Genomic DNA, 15,259 nt, shown 5'->3' on the forward strand with positions numbered 1-15,259 from the left:
AAAAAGCCATAGGCCTTTAAAGCATACTTATTCACCTCCAAAAATGAAATCACATTTTCCCCCGACAAATCGGTTCTTTCTCCAGATTACTCTACCCTTCAGTGTACCACCCTCCTCCTAGTCACCTAAAACTTAGAGACTTGGGGCTCTTTTCATATACTTTTATTTCCAAACATGAATAATGATGTTAGTGGTGATAAAAATAGCCAGTATTTGTTGATGCTTACTATGTGCCAGATACCTTTTAAATATTAACTTCAAGATACACAACTTATTTGAAGTAGGAATTCTCATTTTAAAAATGAGAATGTATAAGCTATGAGGTAATAAATAATTTGCCCAAGGTCACAGTTATAAATTTTTATAAATTTATAGATTTTATAAGTAGTGGAGCTAGAATTTCTATAATTCATTTTATAAACACTCATTTTATTAATAGTCAAGCAGTCTGTTTTCTGTAATTCATATTCTTGAGTGCCACATTATACTGTCATTAATCTCTAGTTATCTTAAGGCTAAAATATATCCCATGTTTTTTTTTCACAAGTTGACATTCCCACAAACACTGTTCCAGTTCTTTAACCAACATTTGGATCAGTTTTCTTCCCTCAGCCTCCCCCATGCTTGTTAATTCCTTATCCTTATTAAATGAGGAAGGCATTAATGATATTGGTAGAAAGCACATGGGCTTGAGAATCATACAGACCTGCATTTAGGTTATGAATCTATTGTTTTGATCTTATTTCAGTTACTTACCACTCTAATAAATCCCTATTATTTACCTCATGAGTTTTTTCCTGTTTTTATTTTTTTTAATTAATTAATTAATTTGTTTTTGGCTGCGTTGGGTCTTCGTTGTTGTGCGCAGGCTTTCTCTAGTTGCAGTGAATGGGGGCTACTCTTCCTTGCGGTGTGCAGGCTTCTCATTGCGGTGTCTTCTCTTGTTGCGGAGGACGGGCTCTAGGTGCATGGGCTTCATTAGTTTTGGCACGTGGGCTCAGTAGTTGTGGCTCATGGGCTCCAGAGTGCAGGCTCAGTAGTTGTGGCGCACGGGCTTAGTTGCTCCGGGGCATGTGGGATCTTCCCAGACCAGGGCTCGAACCCGTGTCCCCTGCATTGGCAGGTGGATTCTTAACCACTGAGCCACCAGGGAAGCCCCCCTCATGAGTTTTTTTAAAGAATTAAATGCAATAATTTAGTAAGCTGTATCTGGCACATAGTAGGTTATGTATAAATTGTAGTTACTTGGCTAAAACAAACTATGGTATAAAATAAACAAGAAACTTGCCTCCTACCCCCATTTAGATTGTCTACTGCATAAAAAATAAATTCTACTTTATTCAGTCTAGTATTCTGGGCTCTCAAAAATCTAAACTCAACAACTTTTCCTGTTTTATTGTTCAGTGATTGTTTTAGACATTCTATTCTTCATGCCTGTCAAATTATTTCTGATATGTTTCCTTAAATTTACTCTGTTCCACAGCTTGGCTTACAAAGTTACCTCTATACAAGATGCATTCTTTTTAAATCCTTTTAAAATTCTAAGTGTTCTTCAGAGTCTCTTCTTTAATTATTCTTCTTCAAGCAGTGATGAGGATTAAAGCCTTCTGATTCTGTATCTCCATACATTCTCTATAAAAACCTTAAGATCAACAAGGAACAGGAATAAAACCACACTGACCAGCATTATTAGGAGGCAGAATTCAAATTACATGTCAACAGAGAAATAAACACTTAAGTTGCAAAAAAGCTCCCACCAGAGTCACAGCCTGTGGGCTTGAAGAGCAGGGATGGGAACTTAAGAGAGGAGCATGGAAGACATAGATGAGTCATGCTCAAAAAGAGAAAGTCCAACATTCAGTGCCAAAAAATGTACACAGATCTGAGACTTGGTTGTTGACAGCATCGACAACAGGGAAGTTGCTCACTTTGTTAGTGAAGGCAGACAGGCAGAGCCTCACAGAAGCATTCCTTCTTTTTTTTTAATTTAAAGAAGCATTGTTTCTGTGGTGGAAAAAATGTGGTGCTCTTTGGAGATGAGTTTTATACTTTTCTAGGGTACACCAGAGTATCCTTCCAGTCCTCCAGTCTGCCTTGTTTCCTGATATTTTAGGAGAATAAAATCTTAGAACAGAGAGCTGTCCAGACTATTTTGTTATAATTCCCTTGATTCTTCAGGCTAAAAACAGAGTTGTACATTTGCTGCTCTTTGTTAAAGCATACTGATTTCATGAGTTTGTGGCACATTACTTTGCATTCGTTCTGTGGCGATTATAATAGTAGGCAAGTTCTAAGATTTTCACGTAGGACAAAAAGATTCTTGTGGCATTAAAGATAACATTTCATTTCATAAATGGACGTGTTACATATTTCTTGAATCCAGTTGCCGCTAGAGAAAATTCTGTGTTAACATTGAGACTATCAAGTGAAAGATTTTTTTTAAGGTGTCAGTTTGTCACTAAAGTTTCATGCCCGTGGGGAGATTATTTTTGTCCTATATTTTCTGTAATGTCAGGAGCCATGGACAAGCCCATGAGAGTTTATTAGTATTGATAACACTTTTGATTTGCATCCCAAGAAATTTCCTGGTTGGTGATTTCAGCAACCAATGGGATCCTGACAGAGCAGGCGGAGTCCTTTGAAGTGTGCAGCCAATGGTACTACTGTGGAAGCCGAAGAAGGGAGGACAAAGGGACTGGATCCATGCCTTCTAGGGTTATAGGTCCCTTACTCTGAGATGCAAGTATAGGGGAAGGAAGTATTCAGGAAATAAAGGCACTTTGTAAAGGACAAGAAGACATCATTCCCCTTTTATGTCTGTGACCAACGTTCCCGATACTCAGGGCATATGATATATGATAGATCTCATGTTTGAACCTGTACTCCAAGGTCTCTGCTACAAAAATCTCTGTCCTTTTAGTAAAAGGATGAAAACTATTAAGAGCAGGCCTTGAATTTTATCTGAATAGTGTTCTAGTTTGTGAGTTCCACCCCCCACCCCCCACCCCCAGTTCCCAGCCACCTTGCCGTAAGTACTTTCATCTTCATGAAGGGCACTGCAACAGTGACGAAGCAAAAGTTCATCTTTTCCAACGTTAACATGAGACAGTAAAGAGAAGCAAAGATATATCCAGCAAACTCAACCTTTAGGAAGCCTTAACTTAAAACTTCAATGACGAATCTAGTGTAGTTTTTGAAACCAGCTAACTTTAGGAAGCTTTTAGAATTTTGCACTTAACTTAAAGATGTTAAGAAATTGATTTAAGAGGCTCTATGACTCTCTGCAAGTTGAGATATAGATCATGGCCCAGACTGGCTGCTGCCTTTTGTTGGCAAGGTAATTTGGGCAGTTCCTCCACAGCCAGCCTTTTGATTTGTAACATAGAGATAAGAACTCATGATTGATTTAGTCTCATTGATTGGGTACTCAGGTGCTTGTGGGAACTAGAATATTGTGATACCACAGTCACAGTTCAATATGCAGTTCATGGAGTTGCTAAAGGAATCCTAAAATGCAAACCTGATCATTACTACCTTTTTTTCCCCAACACCCTTCAGTGACTTCCTTATGTTCCCAGAACAGTATCAAACTCCTCTGACATTCATGCTGGCCGTGATTTGGCCCCTGCTTACCTCTTTAGACCCATCTCCTACCCTTCTTCCACCACAGACCAGCACTTGCTTCTTAAAATGCTGTTCCTATAAACTGAATTCCCAGAGAACCATGTGAAATCACCTACTTAACAAGCTTTCAGAGCAACTCTTAAATTATCCATTGAATTTTGTACACATGAATTACAATTACTTAGATTTGAAATAACATTCAGAAATGCTCATTTTGTATCCACTGTTTTATGAATTAGACTTATGGAAATGATATTTTATTAACATTTCTTGTTAAATGAATATAGTATTATCCCTGGAGGGACAATGATAATGAAACATGCAATTTCTAGATGGAAATGTTTTTTATTAGCTATTCTAATTTATGTACATATTGCATAATTTTAAATTTATTTATTTATTTTATTTCTTTTTGGCTGTGTTGGGTCTTCGTTGCGGTGCGCAGGCTTCTAATTGTGGCGGCTTCTCTTGTTGCAGAGCCCAGGCTCTAAGCCCAAGGGCTTCAGTAGTTGTGGCTTGCGGGCTCTAAAGCGCAGGCTCAGTAGTTGTGGTGCATGGGCTTAGCTGCCCCACGGCATATGGGATCTTCCCGGACCAGGGATTGAACCTGTGTCCTCTGCGTTGGCAGGCGGATTCTTAACCACTGCGCCACCAGGGAAGCCCCATATTGCATAATTTTAAAATGACATTTCTTTTGTTCCACTGTTGAGTTCTTATCTACTTATCTAATTTGAAAGTATGTGTTCTAATAATTTGCAGATTTTTATAATATTAAATAACATAAATCTCACATGTAACATTTGGCTTTGTGGCCATTTTTTGTGTGTATAACCAAAGATATAATTAAAATATTTAATAATTATGAATGTTATTAAATGGAATTTTACTTATTTTGTATAATTTAAGATTAGGACCGTTAAATCTTTAAAAATAATTAAGAAATAGGATCTCTCAGTTAATTATTTTAATGACTTTTTAAATACAGGTACAGCCATAGTGCTGAAGTTCAGGTGCGGCTTCAGTTCTTAACTTGCGTGTTTTCAACTCTGGGATCACCTGATCATTTCAGTAAGTTTTTAAATCAGTATTTTAGTCAGTTTTTAGATCTTCCTTGGCTCTTGAAATAGTCCAGTTAAATGTACTCATGCCTTTAGATTTCTGTGGTGATCACATTATTCTCAGTACTGAATGTCCTCTCAGTATGTATGGCAATGAGAACTCGCCACTGACACATTCTTGTTTCAGGCTCTGAAAGTGCCAGTTTCTTAATGAATAAATGACTCATTTCAGGAACAAAATATTTGGGATAGGAGAACGTATCATGTTAGAGTGACTGTATTTTTTATTACCTTTGGTTATAGAGTATTCCTTTTACTCCGGTTGGAAACAGCCACTGTCTGCATATTATTATCAGGGCTGATCTTATCCAAAATTGGTTGGCTTCATAGGTGATAGAGACTTAGACACCCTAGTTTTATTTAGATGAATCTCAAACTCAATTTCATTAACAGTTAATCTTATTTAAAAAAAAAAAAAAACCAGGGACATTGGTCTGGTATATTCAGAGTGTGGACCATTTCCAAATCCACATGCTAGATATTCTCACAAGAAAGGAGGAAGCTTGATTTCTTTTGGCCAGAGCTCCTTTCTTCTTGCTAGACTGTGTTTTCTTTCACACTCCACACACTTCTTTTACTGTGTGTCCCTGTCAACAAACCTCATTTGTTAGAAGGGCATTCTTTCTTTAGCTGTGGTTAATATAATCAAACTGATGAGCGTTTTGCTAGCCTGAGAGATGTCTTCATGACTCTTAAGTCCATATATGCTTGAGATATGCCATGCATTTATTTTATTGTTTAAGTCTATAATTTCTTCTTTAAGTCAAGCTGTTTGTAATGTCACTAACATTGTGATACCAATAGATATCAAAATGAAGACACCTGTTTTTGATAGGAAACTTCTGTTTCATATTACTAGGTCATTTATTACACCCATTATGACTCATAATATATAAGAAACAAATAATATAAAATATTTTTTAAAATCTTACATATGAGAAGTCAAGCCAAAACAAATATTGTCAGCATAAATAATTTCACATGACCATTAAGTTTCATGTTTGTTGAGTATAGATTTTTATTGGAAAATGTTAATCACTCTTTTCAGTATTTGAGTAATGAATTATTTATTTTGCTGCTCCCATTCCAGTGAACACAGTATGTATTCATACACAGTATGTATGGGCTTTCAATAGCTACTGTACATATAGAATCATACTGAAAACTTCACTTATCCCGCATCATAATTGTACTTATCTAACTGGCACAGTTCCTTTCAGGTATAATATGGTTACTCCAAAGTTATATTTGATAAGTTAATACAGGTTTTTAATATACCAGTAACTGTATTCCTTTAAAAACTTAAAACAGTAACGGCAGCTTATACATTGCCTATTAAGATTGTGAATTGGTGATTTAGCCATTTATGAATACACTTTGGTTTTGTTTACTATAATTAACCTGGATGCTTTTTTTTAAGATTCTTACCTGTTTTTACCTATCTTCACTTATCTCTCTTCTTAATTACTTAATGTGTTTAAGTTATAATATACACTAAAGGTTATTTCTGGTTTTTTTATGTTGGCTCCCAGGGGCACAAATTCTTAGAACAAGTATTCCATACATTAACTGTTTTTGTGAGAAACTGATTGGATACATTTTTCTGATTAAACTCTTTAGACTGATATTGCTACTAGGTCAATACTGGGTTGGCCCAAACGTTCTGTTCAGGTTTTTCCATAACATCTTATGGAATACTTTCTGAGGTGCTTTTCATATTCTGAATCTCATCTACTTTTTTTAGGGGATGGTGGTTCTTACGATTCTGTCATCTTTTCAGATGCCTTCTGATTCTGGGGAATAAGCCTAGGCTCTAGAATCCCTTATGATATACTTTAGAAATCCCATTACACTTTTATTCTACCCTTTTGGATTGTCTCACTTATCCATATTCAGACTTGTGATTGCCCTAATGCCTTCTCTTTGATTCTTAATAGTTCTTCTGATTCCTTCTGCCACACTCTGGAATTATCTAATACTTGGGTCAAAGTAATATACAGATTTTGTCTCATTACATTGGCTTCTCAGCCAATTGTATCCCCTGATGTGTTGCTGTTCTGTTTTAGGCCGTCAGTTCCCTTTTGTTTTATTAATTATAAGGATCCCTTTTTTCATAGTTTTCAAAAATAATGCTTATTGGCATTTATTGTTTATCTCCTATGTGCATAGAATGAGCTTTGAACATGACATGGTATCCACTCTATTCTTAACCCTTAAACCTTAGAACTAACTGGACTTTGGGAATTCCCTTTAATCATGTTTGCTGTAATACAATGATATGTTCATATTTTAGGGAAAATGATTTCCAGAACAAATGACTCTTCTAGGATACTTACATAAGTCATGTTTTTTTAGATGATTTATATATGGAGTATATTTAACTACATTTGAAAGCATAAATTATATGAAATCTCTTATGAAATTTTATAGAATGATATGAAATATCTCCTTTATATTTCTATATATATTGGTGCTTCTAGTATATTTAATTAGGATGAAAATGTTGTATGTACCAGGATTTAAAATTTGTAATTTTTATCTAGGGTTAAGTTTGGAGCAAGTTGATATTTTATGGCATTGTTTAGTAGAAGATTCTGAGTGTTATGATGATGCACTTCATTGGTTTTTAAATCAAGTTCGAAGTAAAGATCAACATGCTATGGGAATGGAAACCTACAAACATCTTTTCCTGGAGAAGGTAATTTTATTTCTTGACTGTTTGTATTGTTTTTCTATATTTCCTTTTTCTTTCTTGAAATGTAAACTGCAATGTTCATTTTTTCCTGTTTGAAATACTTTTAAAAAAACTAGTCAAATATACTGCTTTTCAGCAGTCCTTATATAATTTTTGCCACTTAGATTTTGCTTTAATTTTGTCCTCTACAGTGTTTATATCTAAATGAATACTTAGTTTATGTTTACAAAAATGTTATGTTCCTTAGCTAAAGTACTTAAACTGACAGTAATTAGAGTAACTCTTGGTAAACACTAATAAGAAATGTGGGGGCTTTTGGTGTGTATTTTAAAAAATCATGAGTAACATTGTAGTTCAATTTTTCAGGGGTGGTGCCCACCCCACTAGTGTGAGAGCCGTATTCTGCAAGTCTTTCCCTAAATGGTATGGTTTTAGCCAGTCTTCCCACAGATATAAGCCAGTGTTCAGATTTGTAGATTTCTGGGAAGGCGTTTTTAGGAAGTGCTGTCATGGTAATAAAGATACTCCTCTATCCAATTTTTGTTTTTATTTATCAGGTGCCACAGTTGGTTCAGGTGATAATTTTCCATTTGAATTTTAAAACATTTATGATAAAGCAATAGACTTTATTATTCCTATGCTAATATTTGAGATTATAAAGGCTCTCTGGGAAGTCTCTGTGACAGAATTGAGTACATATGAATGAGTTTTGGTAATGTAAACTAAATCACTTAATAGATCCAAGACAAAGCTACAAATAGACCTTCAGTTATCTTAATTTCAAGCTCTAACTTATATACAAACTGTACATGTGGCTATACATATTATAAATGTGTGTAGTGTAGGTATACAATAAATAATAAAATTTAAAAATTTCCTTTGGTTCGGGTCGATGTACATCTCAAAAATTGAAACACGTATCAGGTTTCACTTATGTCATGAATAAAATTTTCATTAAATTATTATCTATTTCTAAATTGTCACTAAAAATCTCAGTTGATACATTTTTTTCTGCAATATTTTTTAGTAAAACTAGGTTTATTAATTTAAATCTGTTATGTTAAATCCAGTAAAATGAAATCTGCTAACTTAATTATCATACTAAACCCTTAAAAATTTTTTTTTTTAAGATGCCCCAGCTAAAACCTGAAACAATTAGCATGACTGGCTTAAACCTGTTTCAGCATCTCTGTAACTTGGCTCGATTGGCTACCAGTGCCTATGATGGTGGTTCAAACTCTGAGGTATGGATTTAGGTTTGTCATTTTATTAGGTCAGCTTGTAGAATTTTTGTTGTTGTTGTTCCTCAAATTAGATTATTGAATTATATAGTCTACCAAGCACTGAATTTACTAACTATGCAGACTTTTATTCTAAGGTTTTAAAAAGTTTTATCTTTTGGTTTTAAAAAGTTTTATAAAGCAAAGTTGATAATTTTGCATTACTAAAGATAACCTCGGTTGTACATAATGAAAACTTGGGATACAAACTTCAAGCTATGAAATAAGTAAGTCACGAAGATGTAATGTACACACAGGGAATATAATCAATAATACTATAACAACTTTGTATGGTGCTGGATGGTAATTGATCTTATTGCAGTGATCATTTAATAATGTATAAAAATATTGAATCACTGTGCTGTACACCTGAAACTAATGTAATATTATATGTTAACTATAACTCAATTAACATGACTTATTATACATTCCTTGATTAGTAAAGAAGAAAGGTTGATTTGTCTAAAATCTGTTTTTCATGCCATTTGTTGTGGCCAGGCTTTTCGTTGCTCTTGGGCAACTCCAGAGTTCCTATTGGTAACTTCTGTTCTGGAATGGAGTCCACCTAAATCATTTCTGACCATGAGGCATGATGATCAATTCATTAACTGAAGACTGTCACAAATTGCTAGTCTTTTTTTTTTTTTTTTTTAACATCTTTATTGAGGACAAATTGCTAGTCTTATCTCTGTTTCTGAGTTCCATTTGCCTAGTTGGGTGGCTGCAAGATTTTGTTGAATGCATTATTCCTAAACTCACCTAACACAGATTGTTATTTGAAAGTCTTCCTTATTGGACATTTGTTTATTAATGATAGCTTTGATTTATGCAGTATACGCTAACATTTTTCATTAATTTTCTTTAGAGGTTGAGTTGTTTATAATAGAAAACTGATGTTAATCTATGTGGTAAAAAATAATTTTAATTGTATTTAGAATGCTTTCATAGTATCTTCCTACCTTCTTTCCTGGTTTGAATAGTGTTCTGTTTGTTTTTGTTTTTAATTTTTTGGTCCTAACTCTTACTTTGATAGCACTATGATAAGTTTCAATTTGGTTATTTCAGATAACCAGACAGATCTGATTTACCTAATTAGTCATACTCTAATTTTGAGATAATACTGCTTTTTAAGTAGATGATATGAACACTAAAGGTGTTCTGTCCCCTATCAGGTTATCTTTCTTCACCCTGTTCAACTTTTGAGAACTTTCACTCTCCACTTTTTCTGTAATTTTCAGTGAAAACTTTTTTTCATCTCATGGTTAATGTCATAAATTTAAATGTCACCTTCGGTTAGCAAATCTTTTTAATTTTCTGTGAACACCTGAAAGCAATGACTTTTTCAGAATAAGTTGGATGAGAGCGTTAACATGTGATGCCAATAATTATGTGTTGTTTTTACTTTGTAGCATGTTTGGAGGACTTGAGTTTTTCCCACTATGTAGTCACAACTTTTGAGTTAAACATTATACACATACATAGTTAGATGATTTATAACTAAGTATTTTTACAAGTACAGGTATGTTTCAGTGACTGAAGAGATTTCCAAGACTTTTATCATTATTATTAAATATTAGTTAATAACACTAAGTTATTTTTAAATATTTTATAGGATATTGAATGCCTTTTAAATTTGTAACTGCTCTTCTAATAATTTACATTGTTTGACAAATAATAACATTTATAGATGTCATATTTTTCTTTCTTAGCTTTGTGGTATGGACCAATTTTGGGGCATTGCTTTAAGAGCACAGTCTGGGGATGTCAGTCGAGCAGCTATCCAGTATATTAACTCCTATTATATTAATGGTGAGTGATTTGAAATATTGTCTGATAGGTAACTTTTTATGCAAGTATTTTTTGTTTAGCTATAACTTGTTTTCTTTAATATAGCTAAACAAGAATATAGGATTGATATACATATCTAAACATCTGATTTTCAGGTAAAACGGGTTTGGAGAAGGAGCAAGAATTTATTAGTAAGTGTATGGAGAGTCTTATGATAGCTTCTAGCAGTCTTGAACAGGAATCACACTCAAGTCTCACTATTATAGAAAGAGGACTCCTTATGCTGAAGACACATCTGGAAGCATTTAGGAGAAGGTAATTTTTTAATACCACATTATTAGAATGAATTTTAGGCTTTTTTTTTATGCTGATATGTCCAAAATATTCTTAAAATTAAAGTAAAGGTTTTCTTGGGGGCAGGTAGAAAGCATAACTTACCAGAAGTGAAGGGTTAGTAATGGAAGTAATTTTTATTCATGATATGTACCATTTTGCTGTGGAATAGGCAATATAGGTTCCTGGTAAATACTGCAGAGCTTTAAAAATCATAAGACTGAGAAGATATGCATGAATAAGAATCTCTAGACAGAATTCCATCTCTGAGAAAGTATTACTATGATTGAAATGGCAGAACACCACTACCAAAAAAAGTTTCACTAAAACCCTCACCAAGAACATCAAATAATCTCTCATAGTTGAATCAAGTTGAGTCATTTGTTTCATTTGCTGTTTTTTTTTCTTCCTGGACTAGGAGACAGTATTTTAATTTTGAATTTCCATTTACCATGGAAACATGATCAAAAAATTCTGTGTTAATGAATATCTGTATAATTAATTTAGACATACCCTGTGTAATACAGAAATAAAGCAAATTAACATTTATGAATATATCGACTGAATTGAAAGGTGAGTAGATAGTTTTAATTAAGAAATTCTGTTTGTTAAAAATCATGAGTAAATGTAAAAGTACAAAGAACGGTTGAAAAAAATTGTTAAGATTAATAACTTCTTTCAACTTCAGAGCTCAGTTTGATAATGAAAAACTTATACAATTTGTAAATATTGACCTTTTGTTTAAAATATCAGGGAATACTGAATAAAGATTTTCTACACATTCCTTATAAATAACATGGCTCCATGCTTTAAAACATTTAGGTATCGCAAAATTCTTTATTTTGATTATGATTATAATTTGTGGAAATTCTACTTAATTCCTTGTGTTTTTAAAGAATGTGTAAGGGAACGCTAGAGTTTTTTGCACAGAAACTTCACACTGCCTCATAATTTTGACCACTTTAAAAAATAAAAAAGCAAATGTGATGTTTTATTCAAATTAATAAAAAATTAATACATACTCATAAAATTCAGATATTACACTAAGATAATACTAAAGAAAATCAAAGTCTCTATCTTTTCCTATCAGAGATATTTACTCGTAATGATACGATAGGTATTCTTCTAAAATTTTCTCTGTGCTGCAGGGCCTACAAACAAACGAAAAAGGTCCTTTTGATTCAAGCCCCTAGTCCTCATACAGTGTTACCAATGGTTTTAAAATAAGCGCTTATTTTAAAAGTCTTTAAAAACAAATTGTTTCCTAAGATTCAATGGTGCGTTTTATAAGTTTAATGAATTTCAGTTCAAAAATTCCTTCTCAGATGTACAAACTTTTTTCTAACTCAAAAAAATTGATTATAGTATCCTTGATAGAAGTCTTTGTATTTGTTTATGTTTTACTCTAAAAGTTAATGTTGGTGTTAAATAATTTATATAAATACTATTTTGTGGATGGCAAGTAAAGAAACTAGGAAACAGAATTGAATATTCAAAAGCTAAGAGCTAGTTTTAAAAATTATCTAGGAATTTTCATGCAAATCCTTGTGTAGTATCATTGTACAGTTCAGGTGCTCAATGTGCTTAGTGCTACTCCTAATTTAAAATTGCCTTAACATTTATAAAATGAAAATATAAAGTAATTATTGTGTTTATGTATTCCTTACATTAAAAAAGTAAATAAAAAATGTCTTTTTAAAGGGGTTGCTACTCCTAATTTGAAATTGCCTAACATTTATAAAATGAAAATATAAAGTAATTGTTGTGTTTATGTATTCCTTATATTAAAAGAGTAAATAAAAATGTCTTTTTAAAAGAGTATTCTTTAAAAGAAAAAAAAAAGGGGTATTCTTTTTAAAAAGAGTTAAGGTTATAGTCTTAAACAGTGGTCTCAACCAGAAGCGATTTTGCCAGAAGCGATTTTGTTTCCCAGGGTACATTAGATAATGCCTAAAGACATTTTTGATTATCACAGCTTAAGGGAGAAGGCGGTGCTGTTGGCATATAGTAGGTAGAGGACACTGCCAAACATCCTGCATTGCACCAGATAGACCCCTCATAACAAGAAGTTATCAGGCCCAAAAAGATTACTGTTTTGCTCATAGAAGCTGGACATTGGATCACTTCTAGGAAATCAAGTACATTTATTCCCTTACTTGCCTTCCTTCTATTCTAGAATTGCTGATTAGTTTTAGACATTGATAATTTTTTCTTAACTAAATTCAGGTACCCTGGATCCTGTCTTCAACAACTGAAAATAAGTTAGAAAATTAATATTTAGTGAGTGTCATGCTAGATGCCTGTTTCCTTTGAAATATTAATCTTTATAACTCATTTTATGGTTTTAGCAGTCATGGAATCGGCTCTCAGTTTTTAGGCTGGTTAACATATATTTACTACAATACAGTTCTGTCTTTGAAAAATATTTCTTAATACCTTTTTTCCTCTTTTGAAAATAGGAACGACAGCTCGCCATTTGCTTACCGGATTAGTTTGTTTCTTTAAATTCCTCCTGCCTCTGCTACTCCCCTGCGTCCCCCCACCCTCCTTTAAAAAAAAAATGTTCCTAATGGGTCTTTTTTTTTTTTCCCAGTAATTTTTCTTAGAAACTAATTTTTAAGGAGCTCTTAGCTATATTTACACATTTAACTTTGATTCAATATGATGAATCCAAACTTAAACTTAATGTTGTAGAGTAAATTGGGACGTACTGCACCCTTTTGTGGGTGCTTTCATTTTGTAAAATAGTAAAAACTTCTGTAACATTAAAATGGTTTATAATGATATCCTTCCTATGTGTGGTTTTTGTGTGTTTTAGGTTTGCATATCATCTCAGACAGTGGCAAATTGAAGGCACGGGTATTAGTAGTCATTTGAAAGCACTGAGTGACAAACAGTCCCTGCCGCTAAGGGTTGTATGCCAGCCAGCTGGACTCCCTGACAAGGTAGTTACATAGTTTTAGTTTCGAAATTGATAACATTTCCCAGTTCAAATATATGTTCTTTTTGTATTTTTAAATTGGTTGCATCTCATATTTCAGATGACTATTGAAATGTATCCTAGTGACCAGGTAGCAGATCTTAGGGCTGAAGTAACTCATTGGTATGAAAATTTACAGAAAGAACAAATAAATCAACAAGCTCAGCTTCAGGAGTTTGGTCAAAGCAGCCGAAAGGGAGAATTTCCTGGTAAGTCCATCAGTTCATATTTTCTAGGTTCTATTATATATTGACTTCACACCTTTACTTCTTTGAAGACTACCGAGCATGTTCATGACTCTCCCCGCACCCCTTCCCCCCCCCCCCCCCGCCATGCCCTCCCCTACCCTTGGTATGGTGCCATTGATTCTTAGACAGGAGTTAAGTTTTTTTTTTTTAAGATGTTATTTGCAAACACTTGTCCTCATTTTTCTCAAAAAAATTCTACTTTTGGAGGTTATTTGATAAGCAGTTTGAGAACTAATAAGTTTAAGTGTCCTTACACTACCTAGTACCCAATTTTACCCAATAAATTTTTTTTTCTATTTTGATATATTTTGTTGTTGTTTTGAAGCATATGAAAACAATACATCATTAAGTTCCATCTATGCATCTCCCCTTACCTCCAAAAAAGTATCATATTAAGAAATTTTTCATATGGGCCTGATAGGTATATTTGATTCTTCCCTTACTGTTAAACCACTGGTGCATCTTTAGTGTCTTTCCATAGCACATAAAATAGGAGCTAAACAGAGGAACAACCAAGAAAGCTGTTGATTACAGTTTAAAGGTCTGACATTGTAACAGGCTAACTATATATATAGGGAAAAAAGTCTTAAAGTTTTAAAAGCTTCTTTTTAGGACTTTTAACCTGCTTGTGTGCAGAGTGATAATTCTTTGACATCTTTTAGTAAGGAGGCAACAATATTGCTACACCATGCTTAAGATGAAAGTATATGTATGTGTCCTCTAAAGTATATCAGGTCCTTTTAATTAATTAATTAATTAATTTATTTATTTTTGGTTATGTTGGGTTTTCACTGCTGTGCTCGGGCTTTTCTCTAGTTGTGGCAAGCGGGAGCTTCTCGTCGTTGTGGGGCGCGGGCTTCTCATTGCAGTGGCTTCTCTTCTTGCAGAGCACGGGCTCTAGGTGTGCAGGCTTCAGTAGTTGTGGCTCGCGAGCTCTAGAGCGCAGGCTCAGTAGTTGTGGCGCACAGGCTTAGTTGCTCCACGACATGTGGGATCTTCCCAGACCAGGGCACGAACCCGTGTCCCCTGCATTAGCAGGACTCTCAAGCACTGCGCCACCAGGGAAGCCCTAATAAGTATTCTTGGTTAGAGGAATAGAGGTTGAGAAGTCTCCTTCCTACCCCTATCTCTGAATCTCCCATTTCCCTTTCCTGAGGCAAATGTTCTTAGGTATTTTTCAAGAGATAATAAGA

The 15,259-nt window shown here is 33.9% G+C and overlaps 1 protein-coding gene across 9 annotated transcripts in view; it reads left to right on the plus strand.

Annotated features, from left to right (window-relative positions):
* USP34 (ubiquitin specific peptidase 34) overlaps positions 1-15,259 on the plus strand; it is a 231,689-nt gene that overhangs the window by 121,005 nt on the left and 95,425 nt on the right. For 8 of the 9 annotated variants that reach the window (XR_012325688.1, XM_073791350.1, XM_073791349.1 and 5 more), the window contains 7 exons: positions 4,610-4,692; positions 7,286-7,440; positions 8,568-8,681; positions 10,427-10,526; positions 10,661-10,820; positions 13,657-13,783; positions 13,880-14,027. Coding sequence is in view for 8 of the 9 variants with exons in the window: in XM_073791350.1 (XP_073647451.1) it covers positions 4,610-4,692; positions 7,286-7,440; positions 8,568-8,681; positions 10,427-10,526; positions 10,661-10,820; positions 13,657-13,783; positions 13,880-14,027 (887 nt within the window). In the remaining variant the exon portion in view is untranslated. The remainder of the gene's footprint in view (positions 1-4,609; positions 4,693-7,285; positions 7,441-8,567; positions 8,682-10,426; positions 10,527-10,660; positions 10,821-13,656; positions 13,784-13,879; positions 14,028-15,259) is intronic. The other variant, XM_073791344.1, reaches the window with a different exon arrangement.

This window comes from Tursiops truncatus, chromosome 14, assembly GCF_011762595.2.
Source record: "Tursiops truncatus isolate mTurTru1 chromosome 14, mTurTru1.mat.Y, whole genome shotgun sequence".
NCBI lineage: Eukaryota > Metazoa > Chordata > Mammalia > Artiodactyla > Delphinidae > Tursiops > Tursiops truncatus.